Source organism: Diuraphis noxia, unplaced genomic scaffold (assembly GCF_037042655.1).
Source record: "Diuraphis noxia isolate RWA-SAM2 unplaced genomic scaffold, SU_Dnox_SAM2 contig0001, whole genome shotgun sequence".
Classification (NCBI taxonomy): domain Eukaryota; kingdom Metazoa; phylum Arthropoda; class Insecta; order Hemiptera; family Aphididae; genus Diuraphis; species Diuraphis noxia.
The window spans coordinates 78,620,980-78,637,076 of NW_028301711.1; the positions used below are offsets into that span (position 1 = coordinate 78,620,980).

A 16,097-nucleotide genomic window follows, 5' to 3' on the forward strand; every position below is an offset into this window, starting at 1 on the left:
TATACTAATTTTTACTTTTTAGCCTCGAATACCCACTCGATAAGGCTATGATAAGGCGTAGCGGTCGTTTCAGAAGGTCCGTTACAATATCGGATATTTTAGATACCTTAACGATAACATTCGTTATAAAACTCTTACAGAATCACTAAATTGATAATTATTCGATAGTAGTCGTTTCGTTAGCTTAACGAACCGAAAGTTGTCGATAACAAGGAGAACCTAACCTATACTTTGATCAGTTTAATTACTATCGACTTAAATACAATAAATTCGATCATACTAAATAGCAAAAATATGCACTAAGTTCAATATTTATGCAAAAACATGCAAAATAAAAATATTGTATATTTACCTCCCCTATTTTAAGAGCTATATGTAATGTATATTGTAAACGTGTATATATTAACTGCAGCATGTGAAGGAAATTGGTACATTCGTTTGGGAGCAACTGGTACATTTAGTTGAAGGCAACTGGTATATTTTTAAAATCTCGATAACAGCCGTGGGGGGGGGGCAACTGGTCAACACCCGTATAAGCATTATATTAGTAGAGCACAGTGGCGTAAACTGGGTAGTGCAAATGTGGCAATGGTATGTTTTTGCACCACCAGAAAATCATTGAAATTGTATGCCTATATTTCGTCGGCTACAGACGAAAAAACCTCGCAAGTCGAAATTTGCATATTTTTTTTTATTGGATGGCGGTATCCATATTATTATAAAGGTGAATTTTATAATCCACCTTGAATATTATCAATATAAAAACCTATTATCTTGACGAGCGTCTCACTGCAGCATGGCAAATTTGCTGCTGCGCGCGCAGCTCCCCTTATCATACCATTATCACTATTTATGTGCGCCTGATATTATGACCAAAAAGGCAAAAAACAAGTTTATTCATTTAAAAGTAAGTATAATTTATTAATTATTTCATATTTGTAAGTGGCTTGTAACTACAAAGTATTAGATAAGTTTTTTTTATTAAATTTAATTTTAAGATTTTTAAGTAATATTGTTTTGTACTTTTAAGAATACGAATGATCAAATGCATTATGAACATTTATAGTCTCATTATTGTCATCTTTAAGTCCAGAGATAATTGCATTTACTTCATTTACAGAAGGCTTTGCTATTGATGTTTTGCTGGGTTTCTTTTTTGTTGAGTATAACCGAAGCTGTGGATCTACTTTCCTTTCAACATTGACTTCTTCAACTGTTTTTAAGTGTGTTTGTCCTCCTTCATTCATTATTGCTATAACTTCAGCCAACTTTTTTCAATTTTTTGTAAATTTTCATTACTGTATTCATTTGTTGAACTCAAACCCAAAATAATTTCTGTTTGGCTTATGATTTTTTGATTTTTGTGAGCTTTATGGTGACTAGATGTTGCAACCATATCCATTAATGTTTTTTGCTCTGTCATATTTGAGTTGTGAAAAACAGTGTTTTCAGTATTACCATCTATACTTATAAACTCACGAGCACAAGCATGTATGTGTTTACAAATATTTGCTTTAATAACATTATCAATACAAGAGCAATGAAAGGTGTGAATGCAAATATTACACTTTTTGCATTTCAAACATGATGAATGTGTACATGTTTCATCAGTTTTTATAATATAGTGCTGCTGTGAAGGATTCGATAATGATTTGATAATATATACCTTTTTGTTTTCTACAGTTTGTATTTTTTCCACTTTAATTGATTTACTTGAGTTATGACTTTGATGTACTCTTTGGACTTTTTCAGTAGGGATATTTTTTGACAACTTGATCAAACGTTTGTATACACTATCTCTGGAATATTTCATAAGAGCATTAATTGTTTTGTCCAAACGTTTTACTCTCTTTCCTTCTAAATATATGTGTTTTAAAACTTTATGGAACGATTCCAAGTACATATTTGTATTAATCCCAAGTCTTAATCGAAAGCAATAAGCCCAACATTCTGGACGTATTGAGTAATATTTTTCAAAATATGCCCCAAATGTGCTAGTGTCTTTGTCTTGTTTTAAATCTCTTATGACATCTTGGAGATTGTTTTTAAATTCTTCAATGGATGTGGTTTGTAATAATATTCTTAATGTTTTATAGACAAGTGATTTTTTCTCTGATCCACCACTGATTTTTGATAAATTTTGTCTCCAGTTTTTATCGACGTGCCAAGTACACAGAAGTCTATGTTCAACCGGTCCCATTATAGCAGCCCAAGCATTATAAAATGCAGGAGCATCATCTGTCATAAAAACCTTGAAGCCAATAACTCCTACATTGAATTTTATTTTTTCAAAAAATAATTGAAAAATTAACTCATCGGATCGATTTGATAAACAAAATGCAACTGGGCAACCAGATCCAAATTCATCGACGGTGACAATAGAATACAACTGAATGTCGTATGCATTAGTTCCGTGAGTACCATCCACACAAATTTTATCACGGCCAAATTTTTGTATTGTTTCTTGTTGAAACTTTGTCATTAAAATTAATGCAAAATCATGCTTACTCAAGATTCCTTCCTCTCCGATCCAATCTTTCTCATCCTGACCCTTGTAATATAAAACTGGACATTGTGTTTCTAGCATTTTCATTTCTTCAACCCATAATTTTACACTAATCGCATCATTTTTATTTCGCTTAGTAGCGTAGTCAATGTTGAAATCACGTGAAATATTGTGTAGATCTTTCCGTTCCAAAAGAAGAGATCGTCGATGTGTATCATCGGTTACTTCAGCATCACGAATCGAATCTATAATGTGTTCAAAGGTAACTCCTTCTTTCAATTTAGCTATAAAAAAAATTTAAATATTTTAAATTTCAAGAAAACTGAAAAGAGGTATTAATTATAATTTGTGTAATATACCTGCAATATTTAACTTTAAGTCTTTGTCTAATCCAATTAGTCCAATTTCTTGTTCATGGCCATAATGGTTTTCCCAAAATTCAACTTGTACTGTCTTTTCACTTTCTGAAATTGTAAGTTTTATCATAGATGGACATGTTCCATTTATTTTATTAGTCCCTATAGATTTTGTCTCTCTTGTTTTCTCAATTTCATTTTTGGTTTTTCGATTGTTAAACGATCGATGGCAATAATAATATGATCTTGTACAGCCATTACATAATTTTGTTGCTGCTCTATCAAGTATAAACTTTGAAAATGTTTTTTGCTCTTTCTCCGTTTTCCATTTCTCAAATTCTATGTTAAAAAATAATATTAAAATTATGAAACAAAATTGCAAATAGTATTATTAATTATTAATGTGATATTATTAATCTTAAAAGTATTACCTGCAATGGACAAAAAACTTATTTCTTTTACTTCTATAGTTATGTCATGTTTTTCGAACAGGTGAATCCTTAATTTTGAAAATTTAAACATAGGTTCATTACACTCATTATAAGGACAAATTATTCTTGTTTCTCTATTTTTATCGCTGCTGTTGTGATATTTTTTTATATGAGTATCTAAAGTTTTCTGAACTTTAAATGTTTTCTCACAAACTGTACAAATAAAATTATTCAAACTTAAAGAATCACTACCGTGTATATTCCTTAAGTGAACATACAGATTTTTTTTTTGTGTAAACTTTGTATCACAGATTGAACATTTAATTTCAGATGCACTAGATGACATGATGATACAAACAAAAATAAAACACTAGCATAATGACACAGTCTGAAGAGTATGAAAAATGGGTACTCGTTCAATATGCTATCTATAAATATTTTATCTACCGTAATTTTATGATAGTTTAGTATGATATATACTGTAAATATTATATACACTCATAGTATAATATATTTTGATATAATGTATTATACTTTATCATTTTGCAATTAAGATTAAGCTTTTATCGAAATCTTAAATAGTAGGTATTATATTTATACCTGATTATCATAGGCTTCTTACAAAAAAAAAATCTTTATCCATAAACCTATCATTCCGAAAATACTAAACCAAAATGATTGCAACATTGACCTGAAATTAATAACTTATTGTTAGGAGATTTATGACTTGGAAATTTCTTATTATTATGTATTATTTTAAAATTTTCAAATATTTTATTAGCAATCAATAATACTGTATCTGGAATTGAATAAAATAGATATATGTACACACAAGTATTAGGAACATTAACTAATATTGATAAAAATGAAAATAATAATGTACATTGTTAAATCTGTTTATTTACACTTTTGCATTTGTCAGTTTAGTTTTTACTTTACATTATAAGTCACCACAAATGATTATGTTTTTAAATTAAAACAAAATAATACTAACATACACACACCACACACCCTTAATATTTGTTTAAATATCTAATTTCATTCAAATTTATAGTATTTTTTTTAAATTAACCCGCGTAATCCAGTATTTGAAAATATCAGGTGCACATAAATAGTGATAATGGTATGATAAGGGGAGCTGCGCGCGCAGCAGCCAATTTGCCATGCTGCAGTGAGACGCTCGTTTATCTTGTCCTATACACTAACTATTATCAATTGTTATCATGAATTAACCATAGGTGATGTTTGTTATTAACGTTGTACCGCCAATACAGACTATATTGTGCTATCACTTATCGCATTAGATTGCATGGTAATTTCTTAAATCTCTTTAATATTTTATACTTATACGATTCGAATTCACAAACTCATTAGTCATGAAAGTTTAGTGTTTCAACTTTCAGATTTTAAGTTGATATCTGTAATCTGTTGGTTTTTTTTTCTAAAAATGAGTGTACCGAAAAAAATGAAGAAAATAAAAGATTTTTTTAAAAACGAATCTGTTAATAGTAAGTTAACTGTACTTCTAAGTATTAAATTATAGAAAAACATTTAAAAATTCCATTTGTATAAAATATAGGTGCTATAATCAACCAAGACTTGTCTCAGAAGTCAGAATAATCAGAATCTCTTTCCTGGTCCAAGTTCTGAAAATGATACCAACTTGGGTAAATAATTATTCTCTATTCTCGTGTTTTAAAAGCAAAATAATTTAATTTTTATTTGCTTGTGTTACTACTTATATGTACATTTTATGTTTTAGATGTTATGAAGCTAACTATGTGTGATTAACAATTGGTGCTGTTGAAATTTATTAATCCTTATGTTTATGTTTAATGGTCTTAAAACCAAATATTTAATGTAGAGATTAATGTTACATGTACTTTATTATTTTTATTTGTGTATAGTGAATTTGTGTTTTTTTTTAGAATAACTTAAAGTAAAATTAAAAGTAATCTGTGAACAGTCAATTTTACTATGGTATATAATGCAAAATCAAGTCAATTTGGTTTAAAATGTTTAAATTAGTCATTTATTTTAAAGCTTCGAAATGTAAAGATTGTTGTTGCATGAATTATCTGTTTATGTGTATTAGTTTTGTAGGTATATAATATTACATATTATTATGTATAATTAATAAAGCACAATAATAAATAGTGTAACGTCACAGAATTTTAGGCCTCTATAATATCATTATCCATTAAACCCACCTTTCCCTACAACAATTAAATTATCATACCTATCGGTCTGCGACCATTACTTTAATGGTCTTTCTATTATCACAATAGCGCGTTGCGATTAAGACGAACAATAGTCATGTTATATCCTCACTTATCCCCCCAACCCCTCCTGAACATAGTGTCCGGCGAACTGTCTCCGCGGATGTGGTTACCTGCGCTGTCGGCGATACGATCGTCTCCACCGGTAAACGCTGACAAGACAGCTGAAGCCCAATAATTATGTAAAATCCCCGCGAAAAGCAACACTGTCCCCGCCCCACTCCATCACATTTTCAACAACGGTCACCATCAAGACGAGCCGTCCGGCGCCCGTTGACTTCTCTCGGCATATTTTTTCTTCTTCTTGTCACGACCGCTGCCCAGTACACCGGTATATGTAAACTTGTCGTCCAGTCTGTCGATCCGTCCATCAACAACCACGCGGTCAATGTTTTGTTCATGTATCTCGTCGACGCCATGATGGGCTAATTCTACCATCTGGGGCTGTGGAGGGCCCAGCGACCAATATCCACAACAGTATCCAACGTAACCGGTGCAGATGGGCCGTGTCGATCACGAGTTAAGGTGAATCGACGGCCCACGAGGCCAGCCTATCACAGCCACCGGTTACCAACACCTCAAGACACCAGCTGCAGTCGCCAAGTATTATTATTTCCCCCAAATACCCCTTATTTTTGTCCGATTATATATGCATCTATAATTTTTCTCGTACACTCATTTTTTTTCTTTCTTTCTTCTTTCTCTTTTTAAAGAAATGCCCCGGTAACCGTCATGCGGAGCCGTTGGTCCTCTCCGTTAATTAAATAATGAATATGTATCAATGTATGATGCGTCATATCGATATATGAATATGATTCCTTGGCCGGTAACCGCGTGTCGGAGCCGTAGCTTTATATTTTTTTTGTTGCAGTATTACATATTATATAATATTATACGAGTATTATATTTCTTCCCTGTGTTATGCACTCTGCCATGTGCCAAATTATATTATATTATATATTGTTTTTTTTGTATTATGCACTCTGCCATGTGCCAAATTATAATATTATATTATATTTTTTTCCTGTATCATCATGCACTTTACAATGTGCTAAATTATTCTAAAATATATATTGTTTTTGAGTTGTAATTGCCATGTAAAATACAATCATATCACTACCTTACATGTTGCCACATATTTTCTTTTATTAATATTATTTTTATTTACTGTTTTCCCTTTTAAATAAATCTTTGGGATTCATTTCCCACTGTGTGTATCAAAACCCATAGATTCTACCGACATGTCCAAAAGACACCACGCGGTTCGGTCTATGGGTCATCACATAAGTGTTCCCCTTGTGTGATGGGTGGTCAGTAAGCCCTTAAAAAGGCCGAAAGCTCACAATAGATAACTCTATTATTATTATTATTTAAAAAAAAAACTGGAATTATTAAATGCATTTACTTACCTAAGATGGATTCAAATATATTAAAAGTATATAATATCTTAATGTTATATTTCTTAATTTTTCATAGAATCTGAATTGAACTCAAGTGATGACCATGATCCAGCATTGAATAAACTTAAACATGCCTATAGTTTCATGAAAACAAATTTTGGACCGTATCAACCAAGAGACTGTAAATTTCTTAAGGTTAATGGTAGGGTATTCAGAGTTGAGTTGTATAGTTTATATAATTTGTAAGAATATAGTGTAATAAATAATTCAGCTTACTGTTTTTATAAGCATTACTTATAGTAGTTTTCTTGTATTTTATTTCACAATTTTAGGTATTAGCTCTACCACATTTACCTGCACACAGATGCCATCCTGATTGTTCTCCACATGATATTAATGATGGTTTCAGGGCTATCATTAATTATGTTCAACTGTGGCACGAACCCTTACTGCCAACCTAGAGCCATCGACCGATCCGGCTACATTTAAATAATTTAATAATTGTGGCGTATACCCTACCACGGCGTATCCAAAAACTTACCTCCTAGGCACTGCACCAATCCACGAAGGAAGAGGACACGTCATAAATTTAATAGAGATTGGATATTCAAAAAAAAGGAACACGCAAATACTGCGTTTTAGATACGGGCACAAAGCGCCGCCGTACTATTCAAAATAATAAATAATACAATAAAATATAATAATACAATACAAATAATCAGATTTAAATATATAAATATATCTGGGCGCCCATTTAAAAAAAAAACTAAACCAATTTAATAAATATAAATGAGGCCTTGATGGCCTTAAGTAAAATAATACAATATATGTATATTTATGATACAAAATAGTATGTACATATACAATCCGCAATGCAAATGCCACTCGATGCAACCTCAACGGTCCAAAATACCCGTACTCAACAGACGAGGTGGAGGCAAAATGGAATCCAAGTCAAAATGACACAACCAGCAACCACGTTGACCGTTGGCTTGGTTAACAATAATCCCACATTCGCGGATGACGGTAAAATCAACGGGATACGACGATCCCCGTCGCCAAGCTCAAGGGGAGAGGATGTATATAATGCACCAAAACGGATACCAAGATCAATTACTGCACTCTTCCTTGCACCCTCTGGTAATTTGCATCGGCGATCATTGACCAGCTACCACTGTCGGGTGACAGACAAGTATCCGTCAGCAACACTGTCCAACTGTCGGACGACAACTGATAACTCATGTCGGGCTCGCCGGTGACACCGTCACACACCGGTAAAGATAATGTACGAGCGGACGAGTGGCGAGTGGGGAGTCTAGAAGGTTCTAGAACGATCTCGACTGTCTTAATGACCGGTGATCGATCGATAAAGGCTATAATAGTGTACGTAGTTTATACATGTGTATATATATTATATATATGTGCATATGTGTATATTGTACCGATATCCGACACAACAGTTTCCTGACATTGAGGAACAATTGAGAACTTTTCTCGTTGGATATGTTGATGGATACTGGTTGACTCAAGTTGGACCTAGTATTTTGAGTATTTTTGGGTGTGAATATAGGACCAATAACTATTTAGAATCGTTTCACTCATCTTAGTATTTCATACTAAAAGCCTACAATGAATATTAAGAAACATTAGGCAATATTTTCTATCCATTGGTAAAAGATAAAATATTAATGGTGTAAATGATTTTGAGGTAGTTACACGCACAAAAAGTGTTAAAACATGTATGGACTATGGAGTGTCTTCTTTATCTTATATTATATTAATTTATTAGATTCTATTTAAAACCTTACAAGTTTATATCCCATTGGCATAGTATAATGATTCCATTTCTTGAATATTTCAACAGCATTGTTTTCTTTGATAAAGTTCAGCCGAAAGTTGATGGTTTTCCTATAGATGTCTTTAATTTCAGGCCAAGTCAAATCTTTGTCATATAAATATGAAGATATATTTTCAGAATCAGGTTCACTAGCTATATAAATAATAATTATTAAAATGATTGGCATAGAATTTTAAAGAGGGTAGTTTGTTATGCTACAGCATAGCTATAGACTATAGTTAAACTTGCTTAGGCTTTAAGGTATCTTTAAACAAAGAAACATTCAGAATTATGCTTTTCTATAAGTCTCTGTAAATGCAATATTGACCCATTAGAAAACTGACTTGAAAGTAAAATTTCAATAATCTCAAGGAAATTTAAGAAAAATATCCATATAGTGTCATCTTCCGGAATCAAATCACCTACCATTAATGAAAAATAAAAAACAAACGTCATCATCTCTCTGGCTGACATTTTCAAGTGGAAGTTTTTTAAGTGTGCTTGTTTGATAATAGGTAAAATATTGCCAATTTCTATAGGCCCATAATTAAAATTTTGTTTTCTATAATTTAATAATTCTAGTGAAAATATCTTAACAACATCAGTATAATAGTTTATTATATGGCACATATTATAATGGCAAATTCCTTCGAAAATATCATGCATTAAGTCAACACTATAGTTACTTGTAACATGAAAGGATATTATTTTATTTAAAATTGATTCTTTATACACCCCTGTTTGCTTTGAATCATTAACCCTAACATCTTCTGCATAATTTATAGAATTGCGGAGTAATAAACTATTTTCTTTGAATAGATATCGTGTTAAAGATTTATCAGCTTTGCAAAACCTACAAAAGTAATTTGCTGAAAATGACTTACTAAATTCACAAATACTATTTAATCCCAAGTTGTCACCAAGAAATAATCCCAGTATAAAATATACGTTTTTGGACCACGTGGAGTGTCAATAACAATACCATTTACTTCTAAATCATTTATTTGGTATATTAACTTATTCAAACACAAATCATTGCCAAAATCTTTAATGTCTACAGCTTTTATTAAAGCTGCCAAATATATATTTACAAGTTTTGATTGATCAGTCAGAGGAAAACTATAAAAATTGCTGAAATCGAATGAACCGAAGCATGGGAACCCAATGGATTGTTAATCTCAAAATCATCTATATACATAAAGTAGGGGATAACAATTTTATTTTGATAAGGCAAAATTTTTTTTTCCATAACTCTCCTTGAACAAAATGTTTTATTTGTGTTTGGTCACTAGAGTTGTTTATCAATTGTTCATAAAGTGATAAACTATTAGCTAAATTCTCATTTTGTTCAAAAGTTTTTTTGAATTGGAAATGTAACGGTAATAATATACCTTTAGAAGTTTTGTCACCATAAGTTATTTCACCAGAATCAGATACTAAGTTGATTTCTTCATTTATAGTAAATTCTTGAACATTTTGAAATAAATTGTTTCTAATCAACCAATTATTTAAAGAAAACTCAGAATTGCAAAAATTAAATGTATTAGTAAATGCTGTTTTAATTGTTTGAAAAGATGATAGTAAAATTGGTTCTTTTACCGCCTTCTGAGTGAAACTAGTAATTCAATTTTCAACGGGTTCAATTATATATTTTTCAATTTTTCTTTGGATTTCAAAAACATCTTTTCTACTAAAGTTGTTGTTATCAATCAATGACAAGGTAAATTTAACTGCAGATGTATGATATGAGTTATTTAAATCATCTAAATTAAGAATATCATCATTTTCAAAAGTTACTGGACAACTGTTGTCGGAAACGATGGATATAGTATCATTGATTTCTATTGAATCATTTGAGTTGTATAAATACATTCATTTTCAGCATTATTATTACTTAAATTGTTTATTACTGGTATTGGAGTTGGTGAATTAATAGGTTTAGTTGTGTGTTTTCTAACAATGTGTCTTTTATAACTATTTAAATTAGAAAATGTTTGAGTACAATCATATTCACAACATTCATACGAATTGAAAGGTTTCAGTAAATAAATTATTTTATAATGAGCCAATAGTGCTGCAAAAGTAAAACCACTGTGTTTACAAACAAAACAAATCATTATTATGAGTAGGTAGGTACCTACCTCACCACCTAGTACTTGAATGTATAATAAAAAGATTTTAAATATAAGTAGGTTAGGGTATCTATCTAGGTTTTATTTTATTATTATTAGGTAGGTACCTATCAGCCTATTAATCATAATATGATAACTAAATATTATTCTCGCTATTATTTATTTGCCAAAACTAAGATTTTAATTAATACGAGTACCTACCTATGAATCTACAAAATATCTAATAGGTTTTAAAGTAATGTTTGTTGAACATAGTTTTGCTCTATTGAAGGTAAGTTGGAGCTAACCATTTTACATAAAATAACCGTCAGTAACTCAGAACAACAAAAACATATTTTTGATTTGCTAGTTAGAAAAACAAATGGCAAAAGTTTCTGAGCTATTCTAATAGAACAGATTAAGAATCCTTACTAGCAAACACAAGGGCACCAGAATAATGAATAATATGTTACAGTAGGTATACAAATATTTCACTTATCTTATTAGATTGAATTCAATCGAATAGCTTTAGCACTGGGGGAAGCTCTTCGTTTAATCCCGTGCTTCGACAGCACAGTACCAACGGATATTTTCCCTTTTGTTGGCGCATGCGAAATCGCCCTGACAAGTGTCTCCGACGGATGCAGACCGATCTTGTTAAAAGCCATAAAAACCAAATTACGCGGGAACGCATATGCAATCACGCAGTACCGGGACGTTGAGCAATGGGAATCGCTTAAAACCTTACTAGAGGAAGAATTCTGTGTTCAACTAGAATTAAATGCGACGCGGCAGCGGGAAGGAGATACGGTCAGCAGTTACTCAACCCGTATACAAACATTGTTCCACGAACTCTGCAACGCAAGTGTAGCCGGGAAAATGGTTGCCGAAGCCATAATTATCCGAGAGCACATTAAGGGACAAACGTTAGCCATATTCATCGAAGGACTAAGACAACCCATGAAAACAATAATCAAAGCGGGTAAACTAGCATCATTGGAATTGGCGATAAAAGAGAGTTTGGAAGAAGAACGAGTTTATAAATCCAACAAGGAGTCCCAACGTTTTTTCAACAACCCCAAACCAGGAGGGAAGACCCGATACTGTAGCCGATGTAAAACCAACACGCATCAAACAGAAAATTGTCGTTTTATTAAAGGCACTCAGACGGGAAAATACCACCACTCAACCAATACACAAATGAAGGCCGAAAAGGCATCACCCTTGGGAAAGGGAGAAAGAAAAAAAATTCTATTACAACTTCTGCAGGATTCCGGGTCATGACATAATAGAATGTCGCAAAAAGAAAAGGCAAGAGGGACAAAGTACATCGACGGGCACGTCGGGAAACGATGGGCGCTCGACTGTGAAGGGTGAACAGATGGTGCGCAACCTCAAGCTCACGGCAGTGGCAAAGGAGTCTACGTCATATCAATCGGACTTGTAGACAACCACGTCAAAATAAATATTCCCCAATGCCACCAAGGGTCAGCAAACTTACTATTAGACACGGGGGCTGACCTAAACCTAATAAAACTGGACACTTTGTCTGACAATGTAAAGGTAAATACTGACCTGACCTATAGCCTGCAAGGTATTCATAAAACACCGGTCACCACGATGGGATCCGTCCTGCTGGACATCCACATTGGAAACTCCACACAGCCTACCGAATTCCAAGTAATACCAATGGGTTTCCCGATACCGCAGGACGGGATTATGGGACGACCACTTCTGGAACAACTAAAGGCAGTAATTGACTGCAATCAGGGAACATTGACGTGGGGGAATCCCACCAACGAGATAACTGTACCACCGCGCAGCCAGGTAGTAATACCATTCTGTACCACGAACGCCGTCGGAGACAACCGAGACGTTCTGATTCATTCCCAACAGCTCGCAGAGGACTTATTTTGTGGTAATGTGTTGAACACCGTACAAAACGGACAGGTGCTGATATGCATAGCTAACTCAAGGGAGGTGCCGATACAAATGGAACCACCTCACTTAAACGAGCTATCACACCAGCTGATCAATGAGGCACCAGCTAAAACTATATTTAGCATACGAAGAGCCGATAACTGACAAAACAGAATTGATCTGTTACAAAAAACACTACGATTAGACCACACCAATAAGGAAAAAAGGAAGTCTGTAGAAAACATCTGTAACGAGTATGCGGACATTCTTCATCATGAAGGTAACATCATCTCGTGCACGGAACACATGAGATCAAAATACCACAGGGCGCACAGCCGATTCACCAAAGACCTTATCGTCTTCCCTACTCACAGCAGTCAGAGATAAATAAGCAAGTAAATGAACTCCTACAAGGCGGAGTAATCACCACGAGTGACAGTCCTTGGAACGCACCTCTCTTGATCGTGCCAAAAAAGGTCAACGCTTTGAGAGAGCAAAAGTACCGGTTGGTCGTGGACTATAGAAAGCTCAACAGCATCACCATCGGCGACGCGTTCCCAATGCCCAACATCAATGAAATATTGGATCAACTAGGCAGAGCTAAGTATTTCAGCTGCCTAGACATGGCTAGCGGCTACCACCAGGTACCCCTACACCCTAAGGATCAAGAGAAGACTGCCTTTAGTACCAACCAAGGACATTTTCAGTTTCAAAGAATGTCTTTTGGAATAAAAGGAGCACCTTCAACGTTTCAATGTCTGGACAACAGAGTACCAATGAGTATATATGGTGTCCGCGCCTTCGTATATCTGGATGACGTGATAGTGATAGCTTCATCGATCCAAGAACACGAAGAGCGGCTCAGGGAGAAATTTGACCGCCTGAGGCAATATAATCTCAAGTTGCAGCCGAGCAAATGCGAATTTATGCGACGGGAAGTAAATTACCTAGGTCACATTATATCTGAAGAGGGCTTAAAACCAGATCCCAACAAAACATCGTGTTTGACTAACTTTAGTCAGGAGTTTAGGAGGTTAAATCCTTCCTCGGACTAGCAGGTTACTATCGAAAGTTTTTCAAAGATTTCAGCCAAATATCCAAACCACTCACCTTGCTTCTCAAGAAAGAAGCGAGGTTCGAGTGGACGGACATGTGCCAACACTCCTTCGAGACGCTTAAGGGGGTCCTTACTACCGAACCACTACTACAACACCCGGATTTCTCTCAACCATTTCTGATTACAACAGATGCGTCAAATTCGGCGATTGGGGCCGTGTTATCGCAAGGACGAGTGGTATCGGATTTACCAATATCCTATATATCAAGAACACTCAACAAAGCGGAGGCAAATTATAATACGACAGAATAGGTATTGTTGGCCATTGTGTGGGCTGTAAAATAATTCAGACATTACGTATTTGGGCACAAGTTCTATATTGTCACTGATCACCGACCATTAACTTGGTTATTTTCAGTGGCCGATCCGGGCGCGAGACTCATCCGCTGGAGGCTCAGGCTAGAGGAACATGACTACGAAATAATTTATAAACCGGGAGTTCTCAATACCAACGCAGAAGCTTTGAGTAGGATACCGCACATACAATATTTCAATTATCGGGAAAATACTTACGAAAACTTTGTACGCAACGATTCTCCGGTAGTTAACCACCGAGTTATCGAGCTGGAAGGAGACCTATTCGAAGCGACGCAAGACTATGCACTAGCCCATTGTGTATCCAAAGATTTAGACATGTCCCGTGGATTAGCCCTGGAGTTCGATCGCCGTTTCGGACATACCGACGTTCTCAAGGGACAACAAAAAAGAGTAACAGAAATAGCACAATTGGAACACGAAGGCCAAAAATTGTTATATCTGATAACAAAGGAGAAACATTTCCAAAAGCCGACGTATGAAAATCTATACAAAACTCTCCAAACCCTGAGAAGCAAGGCAGAACAAGAACTGATCTCACACATCGCGATGCCACGTGTTGGATGTGGGCTGGACCAACTCAATTGGGACAAAGTCAAGGCCATGATAAAATACGTATTTAAAGGGTCACGAATAAAAATAGTAATTTACAGTCACCAGAGATATAGTCCCGAAGTCCCGAAGTCAACAAAGCCAGTAATCACACAGTGAAACAACCTATGGTCATCACAACTACAGCCAGAGTTCCATTTGAGAAAATATTCATGGACATAGTTGGACCAATTACCACGTCCTATAAGAACAACTCTTACATCCTCACAATACAAGACGACCTCACCAAATATTCACTTGCTTTACCGATACCTAGACACGACGCAAATACAATAGCTAAAGAGTTTGTCGAAAAATTCGTATGTTTCCACGGAGCGCCAAAATCCATCGTAAGCGACGAAGGCTCCGACTTTCTTAGCAAAGTGTTTACGTCATGTTGTAAACTATTAAAGATAGAAAAGTTTCACACCTCAGCATATCAACCACAAGCAGATGGGGCGCTGAAACGCAGTCATAGGACGCTTGCGGAATACCTACGTCACTATGTGGACAAGAACCTTCAGGATTGGGACGAGTACATTCCTTTCGCGATGTTTGTTTATAACACTACACCACATTCGACAACGGAAAGACAACCATATGAACTTCTTTACAGCAAGCCAGCCGAAATGCCGAATTCTCTTTCACGCACAGAAGAAGTACGGCACAACTACGACGATTACTGTTACGAACTGAAACAACGCCTGCAACGAGCACACGACACCGCACGTGACACTATCATGAAGAAGAAGGAGAAATCCAAGGCACTACACGACCGGAATGCAAAACCAATTACAGTGCATGTTGGGGACAAGGTGTTAACAAAATGGCATGCGAAGAAGGGCAAACTCAGCGCCAACTGGCAAGGCCCATTCGAGGTAATCGGACGTATTAATACCGAAAACATAATAATAAAGAAGGGCCGTCGGGAAGTGAAGACGCAAATCAATGACGTCAAACTCTTCAACGAATAATAAACAAAAAAATTCTCCTTTCCAAACCAACAGTCTGGCACAGACTAGCTGGTGAGAATACATGGCTGTTCGTAGTCCAAAACGAAACCATTACAATACCATGTGAAAATGAAATACAGCCTATAAGGTAACGCTAAACAACATTGGGAAAATAAGTATCAACCCCAAATGTAAAATATACACAAAAATACCATACTGATTCTCACGCGAAAATTCAAATCAAAAGTCTTCATTGACTTTTTTCCTAATATTCCTCCAAA

The 16,097-nt window shown here is 34.7% G+C and overlaps 1 protein-coding gene across 1 annotated transcript; it reads right to left on the minus strand.

Moving 5' to 3' along the window:
- Positions 1-1,252: 1,252 nt before the first annotated feature.
- On the minus strand, positions 1,253-5,991 carry LOC107168469 (uncharacterized). The gene is made up of 4 exons (XM_089215139.1): positions 5,820-5,991; positions 3,294-3,506; positions 2,866-3,201; positions 1,253-2,790 (listed from the first exon to the last, which is right to left on the minus strand). Exons 1-4 carry the CDS (start codon positions 5,989-5,991, stop codon positions 1,253-1,255), a joined length of 2,259 nt encoding a protein of 752 aa, XP_089071265.1.
- Between the last annotated feature and the right edge of the window lie 10,106 nt (positions 5,992-16,097).

Coding starts and splice junctions, on each gene's coding strand:
- LOC107168469 (XM_089215139.1), bottom strand. CDS start 5,991: ATGGCGTCGACGAGATACATGAACAAAACATTGACCGCGTGGTTGTTG. Junction 3,202..3,293: donor AAGTTTTTTGTCCATTGCAG/GTAATACTTTTA, acceptor TTTTTAACATAG/AATTTGAGAAATGGAAAACG. Junction 2,791..2,865: donor CTTAAAGTTAAATATTGCAG/GTATATTACACA, acceptor TTTTTTTTATAG/CTAAATTGAAAGAAGGAGTT.